Genomic DNA, 17,488 nt, shown 5'->3' on the forward strand with positions numbered 1-17,488 from the left:
CCCTATAGCAGCTTCTTTTCTTCTTTACTGTTTTTAATATCCTTTTTTTTACTATTTAAAAATTCTTTTTCCCGTTCATGCAGGGACGGTATTTCTGGTCAGCCTGTTTTTACCCCCAGTTCTCTTGATTCACACAACTTTATTCTGCTATTTCTTCTTTGGTCTGTCTCTTCCTCATTTACCTTTACCTACTTCTTGCAACGTTGTTTGAATACTGAATAGGCCTGAGTACTTGAATAGTATAGGTATTTTTAAAATAGGTATCTACCTACTTTGATGTTCACAACTTCTTCTTCTTTCTCCAAGTTTTGTGATTTATGCCTACCTTATCTTGCGCCCACTTCTTTTTATCCAAATAGAAATCATTAGAATTCAACTTTATTTTTATCTGTACTATTTTTCCTTTTCTTCTTTCTTTCTTTCATTTTCTCTTGAGACTCCCAACATCCCAACAATGAAGTTGAGCTTTAATTGCCGTCGCTGCTACAGCTTTCGTTAGACTGTTTTCAGTAGGTCTACAGTAGCTCTCTTGGGACTGAGGCATAAGCAGTAGTGTTCTTACCTAGATAATTTCTGAAGAGCTTCTCTTGTTTGTGAACCAACATCTTGGCACTGTGTATGACAATCATATATAAGAACTTGCCCAACCCAGGATCACCCTTTAGTTCTTCACAGTTCATAAAGAACTGAGGTGTGCGAGAGTTTTGGATAGATTTTATTTCTTTTATTTGACTGTAGCTACGAGTGAAATTGGACAGGAATAAGTTCGCGTGAAACGTAAAATTTTGGACTGAAAATGTCCGCCCAACACTTTCTACTACTGGTAAGTTTTTTTTTTACTTCTTCTTGTGCTTTCATTTGTGTTTTCTATTTTCTGCTTTTTCACCTCTTTTTCACAGTAACGATAGGTACTTATGTTTGTTTGATTTTTTAATTTTTGCTGAAATTTAGCCTGTTAGTAGGCATTTAAATAGCGAAATTCCGAGATTTAGGAAGTAGTAAGTATTCTATGACGATCACCTATCCTTCTTTGAAAATACTACATGAACTGGTTCATGTAGGCAAAAAAGCAATTCAAAAGTCGGTGAATCAATTACAGATCTAGTGTTGATGTTTTTCTTTTTATGCTGATGGAGTTTCGACGATTTTTCCTTCGAGTATTTGGACTGAAAATGTCCGCCCAACACTTTCTACTACTGGTAAGTTTTTTTTTTTTTACTTCTTCTTGTGCTTTCATTTGTGTTTGCTATTTTCTTCTTTTTCACAGTAACGATAGGTATACTTATGTTTGTTTGATTTTTTTAATTTTTGCTGAAATTTAGCCGGTTAGTAGGCATTTAAATAGCGAAATTCCGTGATCTAGGAAGTAGTAAGTATTCTATGACCTATTCTTCTTTGAAAAAATAAAATGAACTGGTTTATGTAGGCAAAAAAGAAATTCAAAAGTCGGTGAATCAATTACAGATCTAGTGTTGATGTTTTTCTTTTTATGCTGATGGAGTTTCGACGATTTTTCCTTCGAGTAATAAAACAGTAACTACTTTTATTTTATTTCATTTATTTATGTGGGTATTATTATCTAGGTACTTTAAAGTTGCATTAGAAAAAGCTATTCTAATTCTAATTCTAATTCTAATTCTAATTCTAATACCTATGCTAATTAATATTAGAATAATTATTCTATCTAATAGAGATGAAAAGCATTTTAATCCGCGTCCATTAATGAATTGCTATAGTATTAAAATCTTATAGTTGGATACCTATTATAGTTTTTACACTTTTTTCTCCATTTTTCTTTCATCGCTGTTCCTTCGAGTAATAAAACAGTAACTACTTTTATTTTATTTCATTTATTTATGTGGGTATTATTATCTACCTAGGTACTTTAAAGTTGCATTAGAAAAAGCTATTCTAATTCTAATACCTATGCTAATTAATATTAGAATAATTATTCGATCTTAGAATAATTAAGTATTCTATCTAATATAGAGATGAAAAGCATTTTAATCCGCGTCCTTTAATGAATTGCTATAGTATTAAAATCTTATAGTTGGATACCTATTATAGTTTTTACACTTTTTTCTCCATTTTTCTTTCATCGCTGTTTGTAGATATAGAAAGAGGGTTTTCATTTTATCAGATTTTTCGTTTACTGAAAGAACGAAGCAAGCTCTGGGTTTTAAATCGATAATTTTTCTTAAATTTGCCTGTTTGTTTCTTTGATTTACCATAACTTTTGAACGGTCTGTCCGATTGGGATGAAATTTGGCAGGATATATCAAAATCAAATCGTGAATTATTTATTTGTAATAAAGCAGAGAGCTTCTTCACAACTTTTGTGGGTATCACACCATTACTGAGTGTCTCCTTTACTATTAGTTCTCATCTACTCGTATCATCACTGGTAATACCGCTACTGGTCGCTACTCGATTAAAGTAGCTACTCAGTTGTCTTCACGAGTCTGAGACCACCCCGAACTCCAAGCACAGAGCCGAAAAACTTCGACCCCGTCGGGAATCGAACCCGGGACCTCCGGCTTAAAAACCTAATGTGGTACCCACTCGGCCACAATTTACGGCTTTTTTTAAAGTCATTTATTTTTATGTTCTCACTAATATTGAACCTAATCGGATCTTGGAGGGCCACCCTCGAAATCCTATCATGATTTCTAGCACAATTTACGGCTTTCTAGGAACAAAAAGAAGATATTTTTATAGTTACATTAAAATAAACCATTCTCATTCTCATTCTCATTTAAAGTCATTTATTTTTATGTTCTCACTAATATTGAACCTAATCGGATCTTGGAGGGCCACCCTCGAAATCCTATCATGATTTCTACACTTCACTAAACCACAAGTATCAAGTTATTAAGCTAGTAGTACTAAGTGCTAAGTAAGTACTTAACATAGTATACCCATCTCACTTTCAGAAGGTTGAGAATTGAGAAGAATATTTTTTTAGGCAACTGAAGCAATAACTTGAATGCACGTCTCACAGGCACGCAGTTTTGAGTGTGAATGAATTACAAGAATATTTTTTTAGGCAACTGAAGCAATAACTTGAATGCACGTCTCACAGGCACGCAGTTTTGAGTGTGAATGAATTACAATGTCCAAATAATCATCATTCTAATTTTCCAAGTAATAACTTTAATGCACGTATCATAAGGCACACAGATTTCATGTCCAAATAATCTCACTTTATATATTGGTAATTTGCCTAATAGATAAGAATGATTAGCATATTTTTATATTTTACGTATGTAGGATTGTAGATATCTGATACCTTGTTTGGTAATTTGCCTAATAGATAAGAATGATTAGCATATTTTTATATTTTACGTATGTAGGATTGTAGATATCTGATACCTTGTTAAAATGATAATTTACTAAACTTCGAAAGGACTTATTGATCAGCGATTACCTAAGTTTTGTGATTTTGTAGTTTTGTGAAGCAGAAAACTGGCAAAGTTTCGCAAAATAAGCATTGGTCATCCTCATTGACATATGACCCATGAGAAATTGTTTATATTTATACACACTTGTTATTTAGTAATTATTTCTGAGCAGTAAGAAAACACATTAATTTATGTAGTTTTATATATGGTCATAACTTAGAAGAAATCTGGAGGAAATAGATATTTCAGCTTTATGTTTAATGCAAGTTGCATGTTTGAATGTGTTAGACATTAGTGAAATAGGGGGGACTCCCCATATATTAAATTAAGTTATATCAAGTATGTATCTACTTTTAGCTATTAATATTGGACAATTGTTACTGCCTGAGGTATTAGACTCCCCATATATTAAATTAAGTTATATCAAGTATGTATCTACTTTTAGCTATTAATATTGGACAATTGTTACTGCCTGAGGTATTAGAATTTCAGCGCAGGGTATTTCGATATTGAATAACTCTCCTAATTGTATAAAAGAATTTAGAGAGCACATAAAGTCGAATTACTTGCACTTCATATAAAAGATTATCTGGAGTTGAAAGCATACCTAATAGGTATTACTTACGTATTACCTATAATATTAGGACTTCGTCAGACTTAAAGCTCTATAAATATGATCAAAAATTGTTCTTTATCAGAAGGAAAGGATATTCTGCTTATTTGAATACAACCAAAATGCCCAGCCTCCTTAGTCATCATTTTTTCTTCACTTTCCTTATCCCAATTCTTTCCAGCATTTGTTGAACAAAAGTCAGCAAACTTGACTTTCGTTTTTTCTATGTTTGCTCCTTTTGTTATGAATATTTTCACAATAAACTTTTTTCTCAACTATTTTTTTTTGTTTTATTTTATTTTATTATTATTATTATTATTATTATATTTTTTTTACGGAGAAAAGAGAAATAAAAGAAAAGTTCCATCAGAGGCTAACTTATGCGTTTCTCCCTAATTAGGATACAAAGTGGCTTCCTGCCAATCAATTTAGATAATTTTATCATCTTATGATCTAAGATAAAAGTGAATGAGGAAAAATAAGCACTTGGCAGGAACATCAATTTTCGCCATAGCCAAAGAATACTTTAAAACAAACTCGTAAAGTGCGACCATAATAGCCTTTTTTATTGAAAGCCACCCTCATAATGGTCAGTTAGTAAAAATACAAGTTAGTGTGGGTTCAATTCCAATCGATGCATAAAAAATTAAACCTCATTTAAAAAAAAAAAACATAGCCAATAACGGATACTCGAAGTGCTCTAAGGCTTGATGGGATTTTAGAGAGGAGATACTCGTATAAGTATATTGAACTGTGTTTGTTAACCTCCGGCCATTCTTTGAGACTGTTCGGGGAAAGTCTCTGAGCGTTCTCAGAGCAACATTTTAGCATGAACCTGTTGTCCCAGGTATCGCTACAGATATCAACTTTACTTAGGTTGCCTTTCACTCAAGTGACTCGAGCATCTCTTACTATTACTATGCCTAATCGGCTGAAGGTTACTGTCAAAGGTTTGTGATGAACAAAATTTATGATACAAGTGACTCGAGCATCTCTTACTATTACTATGCCTAATCGGCTGAAGGTTACTGTCAAAGGTTTGTGATGAACAAAATTTATGATAAGTTTGATCTTGAACTTTAGTAACTCCGCGACTCAGTTCAACGTGGGATTCATTTCTTTCTTTTTTATTAATCGGTCAATTTGCTATTTTATTAGATTGTCACTCGTTTATTCATCAGTTCTTGTAAGCAAAGTTCAAACCTTTACAGGAATATAGGGATAGCTCTAATCCTCCATTCAACAGAGTTTAACTGTGCTTCGGTTTGATGTTTTAATTGTGGAAAAGAATTAGCAGCTCATTCATTCCCAAAATCTGTTTATGTGTGTTTTTTCCTCCTCCTCCTCCTCCTCCCCCCCTTCTTCTTCTGCTATTTCCTGTTATTCTCCACCTATAATCGACTGAAGTAACCATTACTGCAGACTGATGCTAACGGCGAAATATGTTCAATCACTTTACCGTTTTGTTGATATACATAAGTTTCTATAGATTTAATCAGGTCCTCTGTATTATTGTCCTCATAAAATTGAGTTCACTCCAAGTTGGCAGAACATGACGTGTCCAGACGCCACCCGGCCAGATACCAACCACGCTCAAAACAACTTCATATCCAACATAAGTTGTGACACGCTTTGTCATAACTCGAGATCATTTTGACTGTCTACGACCTGAAGTATTCTTGGCCCTAAGGTTGTTCACCCATTTCTCAAAGTGTTCTTTCCTTGGAGAGTCAACAATCGATTGCCTGAGACTTGAACTTTTCATTAATACAGATTTGCCTGAATATTAATTTGTTCGCGCCATGTGGTACGCAGGAAAGATGATCAACAAATTTGAATCCATGAGGCTAAAGGTCGTTTGTCTCGGGACGAAAAATCGATTAAAATGAATGTTAATTGATATTTCGTATGACACATGGATTATTTGCTATGATTTGTAGAGGATGACTAAATCCTGCTGCAATACTTTCCATATGCATGAAGGCCGACAAACACCCGATGTTCAGTAAGTTTGGGCCTGGCGGTTTCGCTAGAGGGTGAAGTCTGGAAGGTTGAGGCCAAGGACATTCAGGATAATAATGTTGAAATACCCTATAGCAGCTTCTTTTCTTCTTTACTGTTTTTAATATCCTTTTTTTTATTATTTAAAAATTCTTCTTCCCGTTCATGCAGGGACAGTATTTCTGGTCAGCCTGTTTTTACCCCCACAGTTCTCTTGATTCAGACAACTTTATTCTGCTATTTCTTCTTTGGTCTGTCTCTTCCTCATTTACCTTTACCTACTTCTTGCAACGTTGTTTGAATACTGAATAGGCCTGAGTACTTGAATAGTACCTATAGGTATTTTTAAAATAGGTACTTTGATGTTCACAACTTCTTCTTCTTTCTACAAGTTTTGTGATTTATGCCTTACCTTATCTTGCGCCCACTTCTTTTTATCCAAATAGAAATCATTAGAATTCAACTTTATTTTTATCTGTACTATTTTTTCCTTTTCTTGCTTTTAACAGGGACTTGGGACTATTGTCTATTTCGTCCTTTCTTCGCATTCTTTTTTTATGTATTTTTGTAGTACGATTTTGTTACTTTCTATTACCTACATACTCGTATTAGAGATCATGTTAAGAGCCTCTCCATAATGGTCCTTGGTATTGTGTACAGTTTAGGTACAGCGTTTAAATAAAACCCTTGAGAAGTTCTCAGGAAAATTCGGCAAGGTCGAAGCCTAATGCGATACACACTGAGCTAGTATGGGAAACGTACCAGATGTTGCATTAAAAAGTATCTGGCGTCCTTAAAAAAGATTAAAAACGATAAAAAGGTCACCCAAGTTCAAAGGAAAACCGGCAAGAGAAAATCCTTGCAAAGGAAAACTTACAGGGCGAGGGTAATTCAGAGTCTAGGGAATCTCTCCCAGGTATTTTCGAGGACTCTACCCCCTGCACCCAAAGTCCTGCAGCAGATCCAAACAATAGAGAATGAACCAACATCATCTAATGTCACAAATACCTTACACTATCTCGTTACACGGTCAATTATTGCGATACTCTATTCTTTTCACATATTCTTCCTTGTGGTGATGTTTCTGTGCTGATGTCACCTGATGATTTTATTTAATTCCTCTCTATTGTATTTTAAGTTTAAGGTGATTATTTATGACCATGTAACATGTCGACCTGTTTAGCAGTGACGGATGTACAGGCCAGGTGTGGGGTTAAGGGTTAATCCTGCCCTCTTGACGTGTGGTTCTACCGAAAATCCTTCTTTAAATTTATTTCAACTGCGTACGATTCTATTTTAGAATTTTAATGAAGTTTGATCATTTATTAAATCATCATATTGGCCAGGTAGAGTTCTGAATTTAAAGTTAGTCAATAATAAATTATTAATTAATTTGTTTTCTCGCTTTCCTGGTAGTGGTAGGTAATGTTGTTTTTGTTGTATTATGTCCGTATTCTGATCAAAGTATTGGACATTATGGCTCTTATCAACATGATCTCATCTTTGTTCGATCTGTGGTGTATTTCTGAAAACATTCTAATAATAGACTGGAAGGAAAACGGGAGATCCCAATACTTGAGACACTTTCTCCCACCTAACCCTCAGAGCTCTATTGTTTATTATTTAGTACCTATATAAATTAAAACAAAATTCCACGCTCCAGCTGGGATCCCTTGGTTACCTTTTCCACAAGAAGTCGTTCTGCCCACAAAGTCATTGGATATATGCATCCACAATTCCACATTCGTGAAAACATTCTAATAATAGACTGGAAGGACAACGGGAGATCCCAATACTTGAGACATTTTCTCCCACCTAACCCTCAGAGCTCTATTGTTTATTATTTAATAGTACCTAAATTAAAACAAAATTCCATGCTCCAGCTGGGATCCCTTGGTTACCTTTTCCACAAGAAGTCGTTCTGCCCACAAAGTCATTGGATATATGCATCCACAATTCCACATCTTGATTCTTTGAAATTGGAATTTTTTTTAAGAAAGATCTTGTTGCATCATTCATTTCTTAATCTTGATATTTAAAAGTGAAAATTTTGTTTAATTTTACAAAATATGTGCATCTTGATTATTATCTTGAGCTCAAAGTTTTCTTTAGGAAAGATCTTGTTGCATCTTTCATTTCTTAATCTTGATATTTAAAAGTGAAAATTTTGTTTAATTTTACAAAATATGTGCATCTTGATTATTATCTTGAGCTCAAAGCAAAATCTACAGAGTTTTGCCTTTCTTATTGTGAACATAAGTAAATGTCAGGCACGCACAGAGGTAATAATAATTACATTGATGACAAAAAGAAACTTTGAACTTTCAATAAGCACTCATTTGCTCCCGATTTCCTATATTTCTTATATGTGAACATACGTAAATGTTAGGCAACTCAGGCACGCACAGAGGTAATAATAATTACATTGATGACAAAAAGAAACTTTGAACTTTCAATAAGCACTCATTTGCTCCCAATTTCCAAACCACACTAATTTCTTCAAATCAGAAGTCATCACAACATCTATCATCAAAGGGGGTCGTCACTCTTCATAGGTGCCAAACGGTGACAAAACTACAAACCATTTTATCACCAACCATAGAAGGTATTTCAATCTTGAATAACTGAATCTCTGGGTGATAAATGGTAAAATTTGTAATGTAGTTATGAAACAAGTAAATGAATAAAAATAAAGAATGAATGATTCATCATTATATGGAGACTAATAAAAAATACTTGGATTACAATCTGAAGATAGAGATGAGTAGATGTTGGAACACGGGCTCAATGCTATATTCAACTTGCATTTACAAATGCTAATTAATAAAACCGATTATCACGTTGAAAGAGTGATCATCGTGACCAATAGAATTGAATTGAATAGATTATTATATCTTGTTTAAATACGCCCGGATGATACTGAAAAGTCCCTCAACAATAGCATCAGATTAAACAAGGTCTCGACACTTGATACTTGTTCTCTATTTGTTTTAGATGTATAAACTGGATGGAAAAATTAGGTATAATCCAAGTAGGGACATAAATATACGAGATAAAATTTCTATCGGTAGTAAATTTTATTTGATGGGCATATTTTTAATCAGTTACTGATTTCTACGGCCGTTTGATTTGGGTTATTCTGTATTAGGAATTTTTTGTAGACCGTCCACAAACGTTACTGAAATATGGCAGATCCAAGCCTTTCCGGTGGCTGTAACGTTTGTGGCCGACCTTAAAAACCAGAAAGTTACTCAGGGGAGCAAACACTCTAGCTGGAAAAGAAACAGCCGAAACTTCGTGAAAAATTCCGTAAATTACCAACGTAATGACAGACACAAATATGAACGGAAAAAGCCTTGCAGACCCCTGACGACTTGATCATAATTAGGCAATAGGCAATTTCGTTAAAATTAGAAAAAAAAAGTCAGAAAAACTACCCCTACCCCCTCCTGGAGCATGCTCAGACGAACCTTCCAGCTAGCCTAATTATCCCAGTTATGTCAAATGTCAAAAAAATATATAATAATAATGATCATATATGAAAAAAATGGTATGAGGAGCTCGGAATGGAGAGAAAAGGGCTTGGAGAGAATGAATAGAAGTATGAGGGAATCAAGAGATAGTGTGAGGAAGAGAATGGAAAGCGTAGAGAAGCTTAGAAATGAAAAACGTGGATAGGGCGGAGAGAAGGAATTTGAGAAAGGAAAAGAAAGAGTTGGAAGGAAAAAGAGTTATGATTATGCAAGAGCTGTGCAAAAATGCCCGATTTTTGCAAACAAAAATTTCCATACCAAATTCACGGAAAGTTCATTTTGACTTAACAAATGTTTCAAAATTAGATCAAATCTGAGCTACCTACATACAACATATAGGTACCCAATGTCTTATTTGGTGAGAGAGAAAACATGGCTAATGTCGTGCGTAGTTGTTATCTGGATGGACAATCGTCTAGGCCAGGCCACCTATTTCGGGGTGCACTCAGCCTCCTTAGAGTAATTTAGGAGCTCATTGTTGTTGTTGTTGTTGTTGTTGTTGTTGTTGTTGTTGTTGTTGTTGTTGTTGTTGTTGTTATTGTTGTTGTTGTTGTTGTTGTTGTATACAACATAATTATACCCAATGTCTTATTTGGTGAGAGAGAAAACATGGCTAATGTCGTGCGTAGTTGTTATCTGGATGGGCAATCGTCTAGGCCAGGCCACCTATTTCGGGGTGCACTCAGCCTCCTTAGAGTAATTTAGGAGCTCATTGTTGTTGTTATTATTAGCCTTCTTTTGGACAGCTCTGAGCGAAATGAGGACAGAGGGAAATGACTGAGAAGGATGCGAAATATATGCGAGTGGGAAGAGAGACAGGAGTAGACAGAGAAGATTTCAGGGAGGAAGAAGGAGAAGAAGAAGAAATGGAAGATGAAGAGGAAGAAAAAGAATAAGAAGAAGCTGAAAAGAAAAAGAGGAGTAGGAGGAGGAAAAGAAAAAGAAGAAGAATTATGACGGAAATATAGGTAGGGAGTTACAGGAAGGGGGAGAAACAGCCATGAAGGAGAGCACAAAAAGGAAGAGAGAACAGATTTGGGGAAGACGGAAGTAAGCCCCCACTGTCATATGCCTTCTTTTGGACAGCTCTGAGGGAAATGAGGACAGAGGGAAATGACTGAGAAGGATGCGAAATATATGCGAGTGGGAAGAGAGACAGGAGTAGACAGAGAAGATTTCAGGGAGGAAGAAGGAGAAGAAGAAGAAATGGAAGATGAAGAGGAAGAAAAAGAATAAGAAGAAAAAGAGGAGTAGGAGGAGGAAAAGAAAAAGAAGAAGAATTATGACGGAAATATAGGTAGGGAGTTACAAGAAGGGGGAGAAACAGCCATGAAGGAGAGCACAAAAAGGAAGAGAGAACAGATTTGGGGAAGACGGAAGTAAGCCCCCACTGTCATATGTGTCAATCGCGCCAAAGCATACACCCTTGGGTTTTTTTAATCTCACCAGTCTGAAGCCATCTTTCTTTTGTTTGTCTTTGGAAGTTTTATTTTCCAACTTGAAGGCTTTTGTGAAATTTTCTAATCTACATGGGAAATTGAAATGAGTGAACAGACCCCGGGGGTTTTGATTATTTACTTTCGGCGAGGAAGAAGTGCGAAATGCCAACATTGTGTACAAACATACATGTGGGTAGGTGTCGTTCTGTTTAGCCTTTCATGTCAGGATTCTCACATGGTGAGCTTTTACACTCAATAGGCTTTAAAAAGTCATAAATTTCCATCTAATTGTGATCATTACTTTGCCACTGACTAAGTAAGTACTACCTACGAGTGAGTACTTACCTATTAACTCATTAACAAACACTACCTACAGTACCTATCTACTTACCTATCTACACACCAAATTCAGTGTTTTCCTGAATTCAGCAAAACTTAAAGCTGCTAAAAAAGCATTGCCAAATTCTCGCACAAGGACATCCAAAACTTTATCTTCTTTACGGATATTAGTCGGTTTCGGGGTTTACTAAGTAAGTACTACCTACGAGTGGGTACTTACCTAACTCATTAATAAACACTACCTACAGTACCTATCTACACACCAAATTCAGTGTTTTCCTGAATTCAGCAAAACTTACGAGTAAAGCTGCTAAAAAAGCATTGCCAAATTCTCGCACAAGGACATCCAAAACTTTATCTTCTTTACGGATATTAGTCGGTTTCGGGGTTACACTATGATTACGATATCGGTATTCTCAGGTATAATACCTAATAGGTGATTAATAAAGAGTATGGTGTATGGTCATTGTATTCGTTATGACATTGTACGGCTCACCCTGTGACGTGCAAAACCGTGGTGAATCGTGTCCATGTCGAAATCAACCTTCCCTTTACGCCGGGTTTACGGTTTCATGTTGACTACAAACTTTTTATGTCCATTATCTGGACCCACCAAAACAACCTGGGTTGTTACGTTGGGCATTTAAATACAAGGACGTCAGTTTTCTTCTGGTTAAAATTGGTGGTGATGTAATTCCTTTTCTCAGGATATGTGAGGAACTATTAGCCAGAGATAATAAAATTTAACTGGGAAAATAGGTAATGCTCTTTTTTTTCTGGCTGAGGTCTAAAATGGACGGTGATGTAATGTTCTCGGGATGTGAAGGCGGTAGAAACTTTTAACTGGGGAAAAACAGGTAATTAACAGACGAAGTTGTATATGCCCATCACATGTGTACCTAGATGTCCTACCTCGAGAATCTAATAAAATAAATTAATGAATACTTATATAATATCCAATATTTTCTGTCGCCTTGGGATAAAACAGTCCAGACATCTGAAAATCTTCCCTTTTCCTGTAACTCTTTGACGACCTGCTTCTTCCTTCTGAATTTCCCATGTTGCTGATTGTTCGAAATATTCACAGTTCTGTTAAAGAGATGTTTGAGTATAGCCCCTATCACTAACTGGTGTATTACTTGGAACTTTGAAGCAGCTCTTCCAGACAGCCACAGTTCTCTGTCTGAAGATTCAGCTCTCAAGCCTCTAAACGTGATAGGCATAAACAATAAACATGTATGTCCATTATCCTTTTTCGGGAAATTCCACCATGGAATTCTCTTCATAGGGACGGGACTCACAAAGTCTAGTAACATTCAAAGACATCCCTATAGTAAAATATCTAAAGGCGCACGGTGAAAGGGAAGATCAGTGGTTCGGTGGAAGAGCCCCTTCAGGAGTGTCCATTATCCTTTTTCGGGAAATTCCACCATGGAATTCTCTTCATAGGGACGGGACTCACAAAGTCTAGGAACATTCAAAGACATCCCTATAGTAAAATATCTAAAGGCGCACGGTGAAAGGGAAGATCAGTGGTTCGGTGGAAGAGCCCCTTCAGGAGAACCTTGCCAAGAAAGAAAAAAAAGGTGATGCCTGGGCTTGAAATTTCATGTTAAAAGCAATATTGAGTGTGTCAAAAAGTCATGTTCTGTACACGCCTTTTCCAGGTGATGCCTGGGCTTGAAATTTCATGTTAAAAGCAATATTGAGTGTGTCAAAAAGTCATGTTCTGTACACGCCTTTTCCAGAGATTTTCCTTGCGATAAATGATGTTAAGATGAAATTGTAGACCCGGCCGTCAGAACAGCTCCAATCTGCGTCCCCAAACCTAAATTGAGTCCGGGGTCACACGTAAAATCCTAGGTTTCAGTAGAGTCATTTACAAATTGAAACTCATTAATTACTTGCTTTAGCTTTTTTTTGCTTACCTGTTAATTTATTTATACCAATTTATTTACACAGTTAATTTATATGCATAGGTTATACGAAGTTATTTACATACAGCTTACCTGTTAATTTATTTATACCAATTTATTTACACAGTTAATTTATATGCATAGGTTATACAAAGTTATTTACATACATCCTTTTCTTCTTCTTTCTTTCTTTCTTTCATTTTCTCTTGAGACTCCCAACACAATGAAGTTGAGCTTTAATTGCCGTCGCTGCTACAGCTTTCGTTAGACTTTTTGCAGTAGGTCTACAGTAGCTCTCTTGGGACTGAGGCATAAGCCAGTAGTGTTCTTACCTAGATAATTTCTGAAGAGCTTCTCTTGTTTGTCCAATGACAATACATACTTCGATAAGGAACATTGTGCATTATGTAAAAAAAATCCGTAGATCCTCATTTTTTAAGCGCTTTAAAGCCGAAACTGTACCTAAATAAGGTGATGAGAGCTGTTACATACGGGTATAGACAATAGAAGAGATGGGAGAGGTAAGAGAAGAAACTCTGAAAATCCTCTTGAAATAACACGAACGTATCTAATTATTATTGGTTGTCCTCGTATTTATGAAATCGCTCTAGTCTACTTCTTATTCATTCATCCAAATTAGAAAGCAAGTTTTTTTTTAGGAAAGCCACTTCTCCCGAGTGAGGTTTGGACATATAAACATGTTTACTTAATGCACCTACATGTGACACATCCTTTCCTAAATACCAACCATTTATTAGACGATAATATCTAATATGTTTATGTTTACTTAATGCACCTACATGTGACACATCCTTTCCTAAATACCAACCATTTATTAGACGATAATATCTAATATGTTTATCTTTTTATGAAAAAGTACCCATTAGTACTTCCATGTAAAGAATCTAGTTAATGTGAACACAGAAAGTTGACTTAACTTTTTCTCTCTTCTCTTGAATGCAATAGCGGATCTTTCGACCTTCAACCTTCAAAAGAGCATCGCTGGTTTTATTCTGACCTATACTACACTTGGAAGGTTGAATGAAGATTACTTCGTCCAACATGGGAGGCTTTATGAAAAATATGGACATTTACTTGAATTCCCTATCTAATGTCACAAATACCTTACACTATCTCGTTACACGGTCAATTATTGCGATATTCTTTTCTTTTCACATATTCTTCCTTGTGGTGATGTTTCTGTGCTGATGTCACCTGATGATTTTATTTAATTCCTCTCTATTGTATTTTAAGGGCGTGCAATTATATTGGCAAAAGTTTAAACCTCACAAGACGAAAGATGATTTTACTGACACGCAGCGAAGTACTCTATTGTTGGAAACAAATACTACAATGTCAGGAAACAAAGATAAAATATAAAGATACCCAGTTGTTATAAAGTTGTATTTTATTTACAAGTACCAACCTACCTCTAGTTTCATTTTTTATTGTTCTAACGATTTAATTATTGTTATTATTAAAAAATAAGTTATTCCCTCCGACAACTCCTGTAGAGCTTCTAAAAGAGGGCACCTACCGGCAAATGCCTCAATTCCCCCGTTGAGCAACCCGGCCCTAAGTAAATAACCCCAATATTTTTTTTCCTCCTCAATAAAGTGAAAATTCCATAGAAACAGAACGCTAACCCCGGCTACATATTGGAAGATAACCAAAGGGCAAGGTTAATAATGCGTACGGAATTTTCTTCTCTAAATTATCAAATTTTGAGATACGAGCGTTGAATAATAACAAAGGTACCCACGAGTTGGAGGATTCTGTCTTAGAGGAGAATTCAATAGAGCTTGGGCTTGGAATGGACACTAAGGCCGTGTTTAGAGAGGCTTCAGGGGGTCCGGGCTCCTTTACATTGTGTGATGGGACTCCGACAAACTTGGAGCATCCACAACCCCCATACCACAGTTCGAATTCTTGCCCCCTCACCAACGGGTCCTGTAAACGGGCCTGATGAACACGTATTATGAGAGAAAAAGAGATGAGAAAAGAGAGATACATGGGAAGATAAAGAGTTAAAGGAAAGGCCGAGACTACGATGGAGACTTGGAGAGAGATTCTTTCTCCCTCTATCTCTCTCTATCGCGGGTATAGTTTTGGCCTTCTCTTTCCTTTATCAAGATAATATTATGAAGGAGAGACGAAGAGAAAAGATACATATTTGTACATAGGATTCGTAGAAGCTCAACCCGTCCTTTGGGGCTGACCAGCCCCTACACCTAAGCCTCAGTTTGGGCCTTTTGTGTGTTTTGTACATAGGAAGATTTGTCTCGAGATCTAGAGGTCGTAGAAAGAAAAAATTGGACCGATTGCAATACTTTCATTATCCTCTATCTCTCTCTCTCTCTCTATCGCGGGTATAGTTTTGGCCTTCTCTTTCCTTTATCAAGATAATATTATGAAGGAGAGACGAAGAGAAAAGATACATATTCGTACATAGGAAGATTTGTCTCGAGATCTAGAGGTCGTAGAAAGAAAAAATTGGACCGATTGCAATACTTTCATTACTAGTATAGCTCCGCTATACTGTAGTAATAGATAATAGAATGTAAAAAAAATCCGTATAGATCCTCATTTTTTTAAGCGCTTTAAAGCCGAAACTGTACCTAAATATACCTAAAGTGATGAGAGCTGTTACATACGGGTACCTATAGACAATAGAAGAGATGGGAGAGGGAAAAGAGAAGAAACTCTGAAAATCCTCTTGAAATAACACGAACGTATCTAATTATTATTGGTTGTCCTCGTATTTATGAAATCGCTCTAGTTAGAAGTAATCTTTTTCACCATTTGTTTCGCCCTTTCATGGTTGTTATTATTTATGTCAATCAGATCCGTTTTTATGAGTTTTCTCTCCTCTTTCTCATCCTTTCTCTTCGCAACCCGCTGTCGACTCTTCTCTCTTCCCCTCTGTCTCTTCCTTTCGTTGAAAACTCTGTCGCTATCCATTAATTATGATTATTTATTATACATTTTATGATGGTTGACTTTTATTTCGCTTTATGAATGAATGATAAAATGTTTAATGTTTCGTTTATGTTCCATCTCTCCATCATGTGATGGGCCATTTCATAACCCTTCTCCTTTATCTTCCCCATTATTAATTGTGTCGTTGAAATACCTCCAGGGGGAATGAAAATTACCATGGTGACCTTTATTTGGATCTAAAGTTGACCTATCTCCTCGCCGCTTTACGGAGATTACAATTTTTGTAAAAATGTCCTGCAGCCTGGAGGCAATTATGGCAGCAGTCCAGAAGTTCCTTTGCAGACGATAATAAAGATAAAAATGGATGAAATATTGAAACACTTGATAAGTAGGCAAGCGGTAGGTAATCCCTAATTAAGACACTATGTGCAGAAATGTAAAGCTTGAGCTTAAAAAATCCAAACAAACTATGGTGGCTTTGAAGAATAATCTTCTTACATTGATAGCGAGCTTTGCTATTTCAAAGACGCTTTCTGTTAAGTTCCCATTAATTTAGAATTCTTTCAACGTCATGCTTAAACTGTAGAAAGCAAGAGACAGTCTTTTACTCTTTTTCTGATAATTTTTGTTCTGTTCTACAAAGCTAATGAATTGTGCTCTTAGACAATTTCTTCTTCGCTTGAAATTTTTAGTTTCCGATCTGTCGGTGACTGAGAGACTTGACAAGATATCAAGATAACTATAGTTGCTCAAATCCATTATTTTAGACTTGGCGAAGCGAAGCACCACCTCCTTTACCCACCAGCAGAAAATAAAGACCTAAAATCTAAAACGTGATGCTGATATTCACGCAGGAGAGAAAAAGAGCTTCAATATTTTAATAAACAGCATTAGGTCTCAAAATATATCAGAAACATATTATAAAGTGTAGGAAAAAACCAGAACTGGTATAATATGTTTGAGATTCCCACATGCGAAATCACATTATTCTTCAAATGGCGGATTGCCAGATTTCGGGTAATGACCGTACAACAGGATTCAAACGACAGTATGCCATTATATTTATATTCCTATCATATAGGGTATACGGTCAACCCAAGTGGAGGTGTGTAGTTGATGTACGGCTTTCTAAGTATTCCTCTTTCAGTTGATTTTATGTGCTTTTTTAATGAAAAAAGTGCAGTTGACGTGTGTTGGAACTTGACGTTATTTACGATTTCCAAACCGAACTTGAGACGTGACAAATGTCTCGGGGAAACTCAGAGCGGCTCAGGGGCGTGGGATGTTCAACATTATCTGTCTAGTG

The 17,488-nt window shown here is 35.9% G+C and overlaps 1 protein-coding gene across 1 annotated transcript in view; it reads left to right on the forward strand.

Annotated features, from left to right (window-relative positions):
- The first annotated feature begins 1,165 nt into the window (after window positions 1-1,165).
- Window positions 1,166-17,488, forward strand: part of LOC103514658 (collagen alpha-2(IV) chain-like) — a 52,275-nt gene continuing 35,952 nt past the window's right edge. Inside the window, exon 1 of the mRNA XM_026827564.1 lies at window positions 1,166-1,199. Within this exon, the coding sequence (XP_026683365.1) occupies window positions 1,173-1,199 (27 nt within the window). The 5' untranslated portion in view covers window positions 1,166-1,172. The remainder of the gene's footprint in view (window positions 1,200-17,488) is intronic.

Source organism: Diaphorina citri, unplaced genomic scaffold (assembly GCF_000475195.1).
Source record: "Diaphorina citri unplaced genomic scaffold, Diaci psyllid genome assembly version 1.1 scaffold1199, whole genome shotgun sequence".
In the NCBI taxonomy this organism is placed as follows: Eukaryota; Metazoa; Arthropoda; class Insecta; order Hemiptera; family Psyllidae; genus Diaphorina; species Diaphorina citri.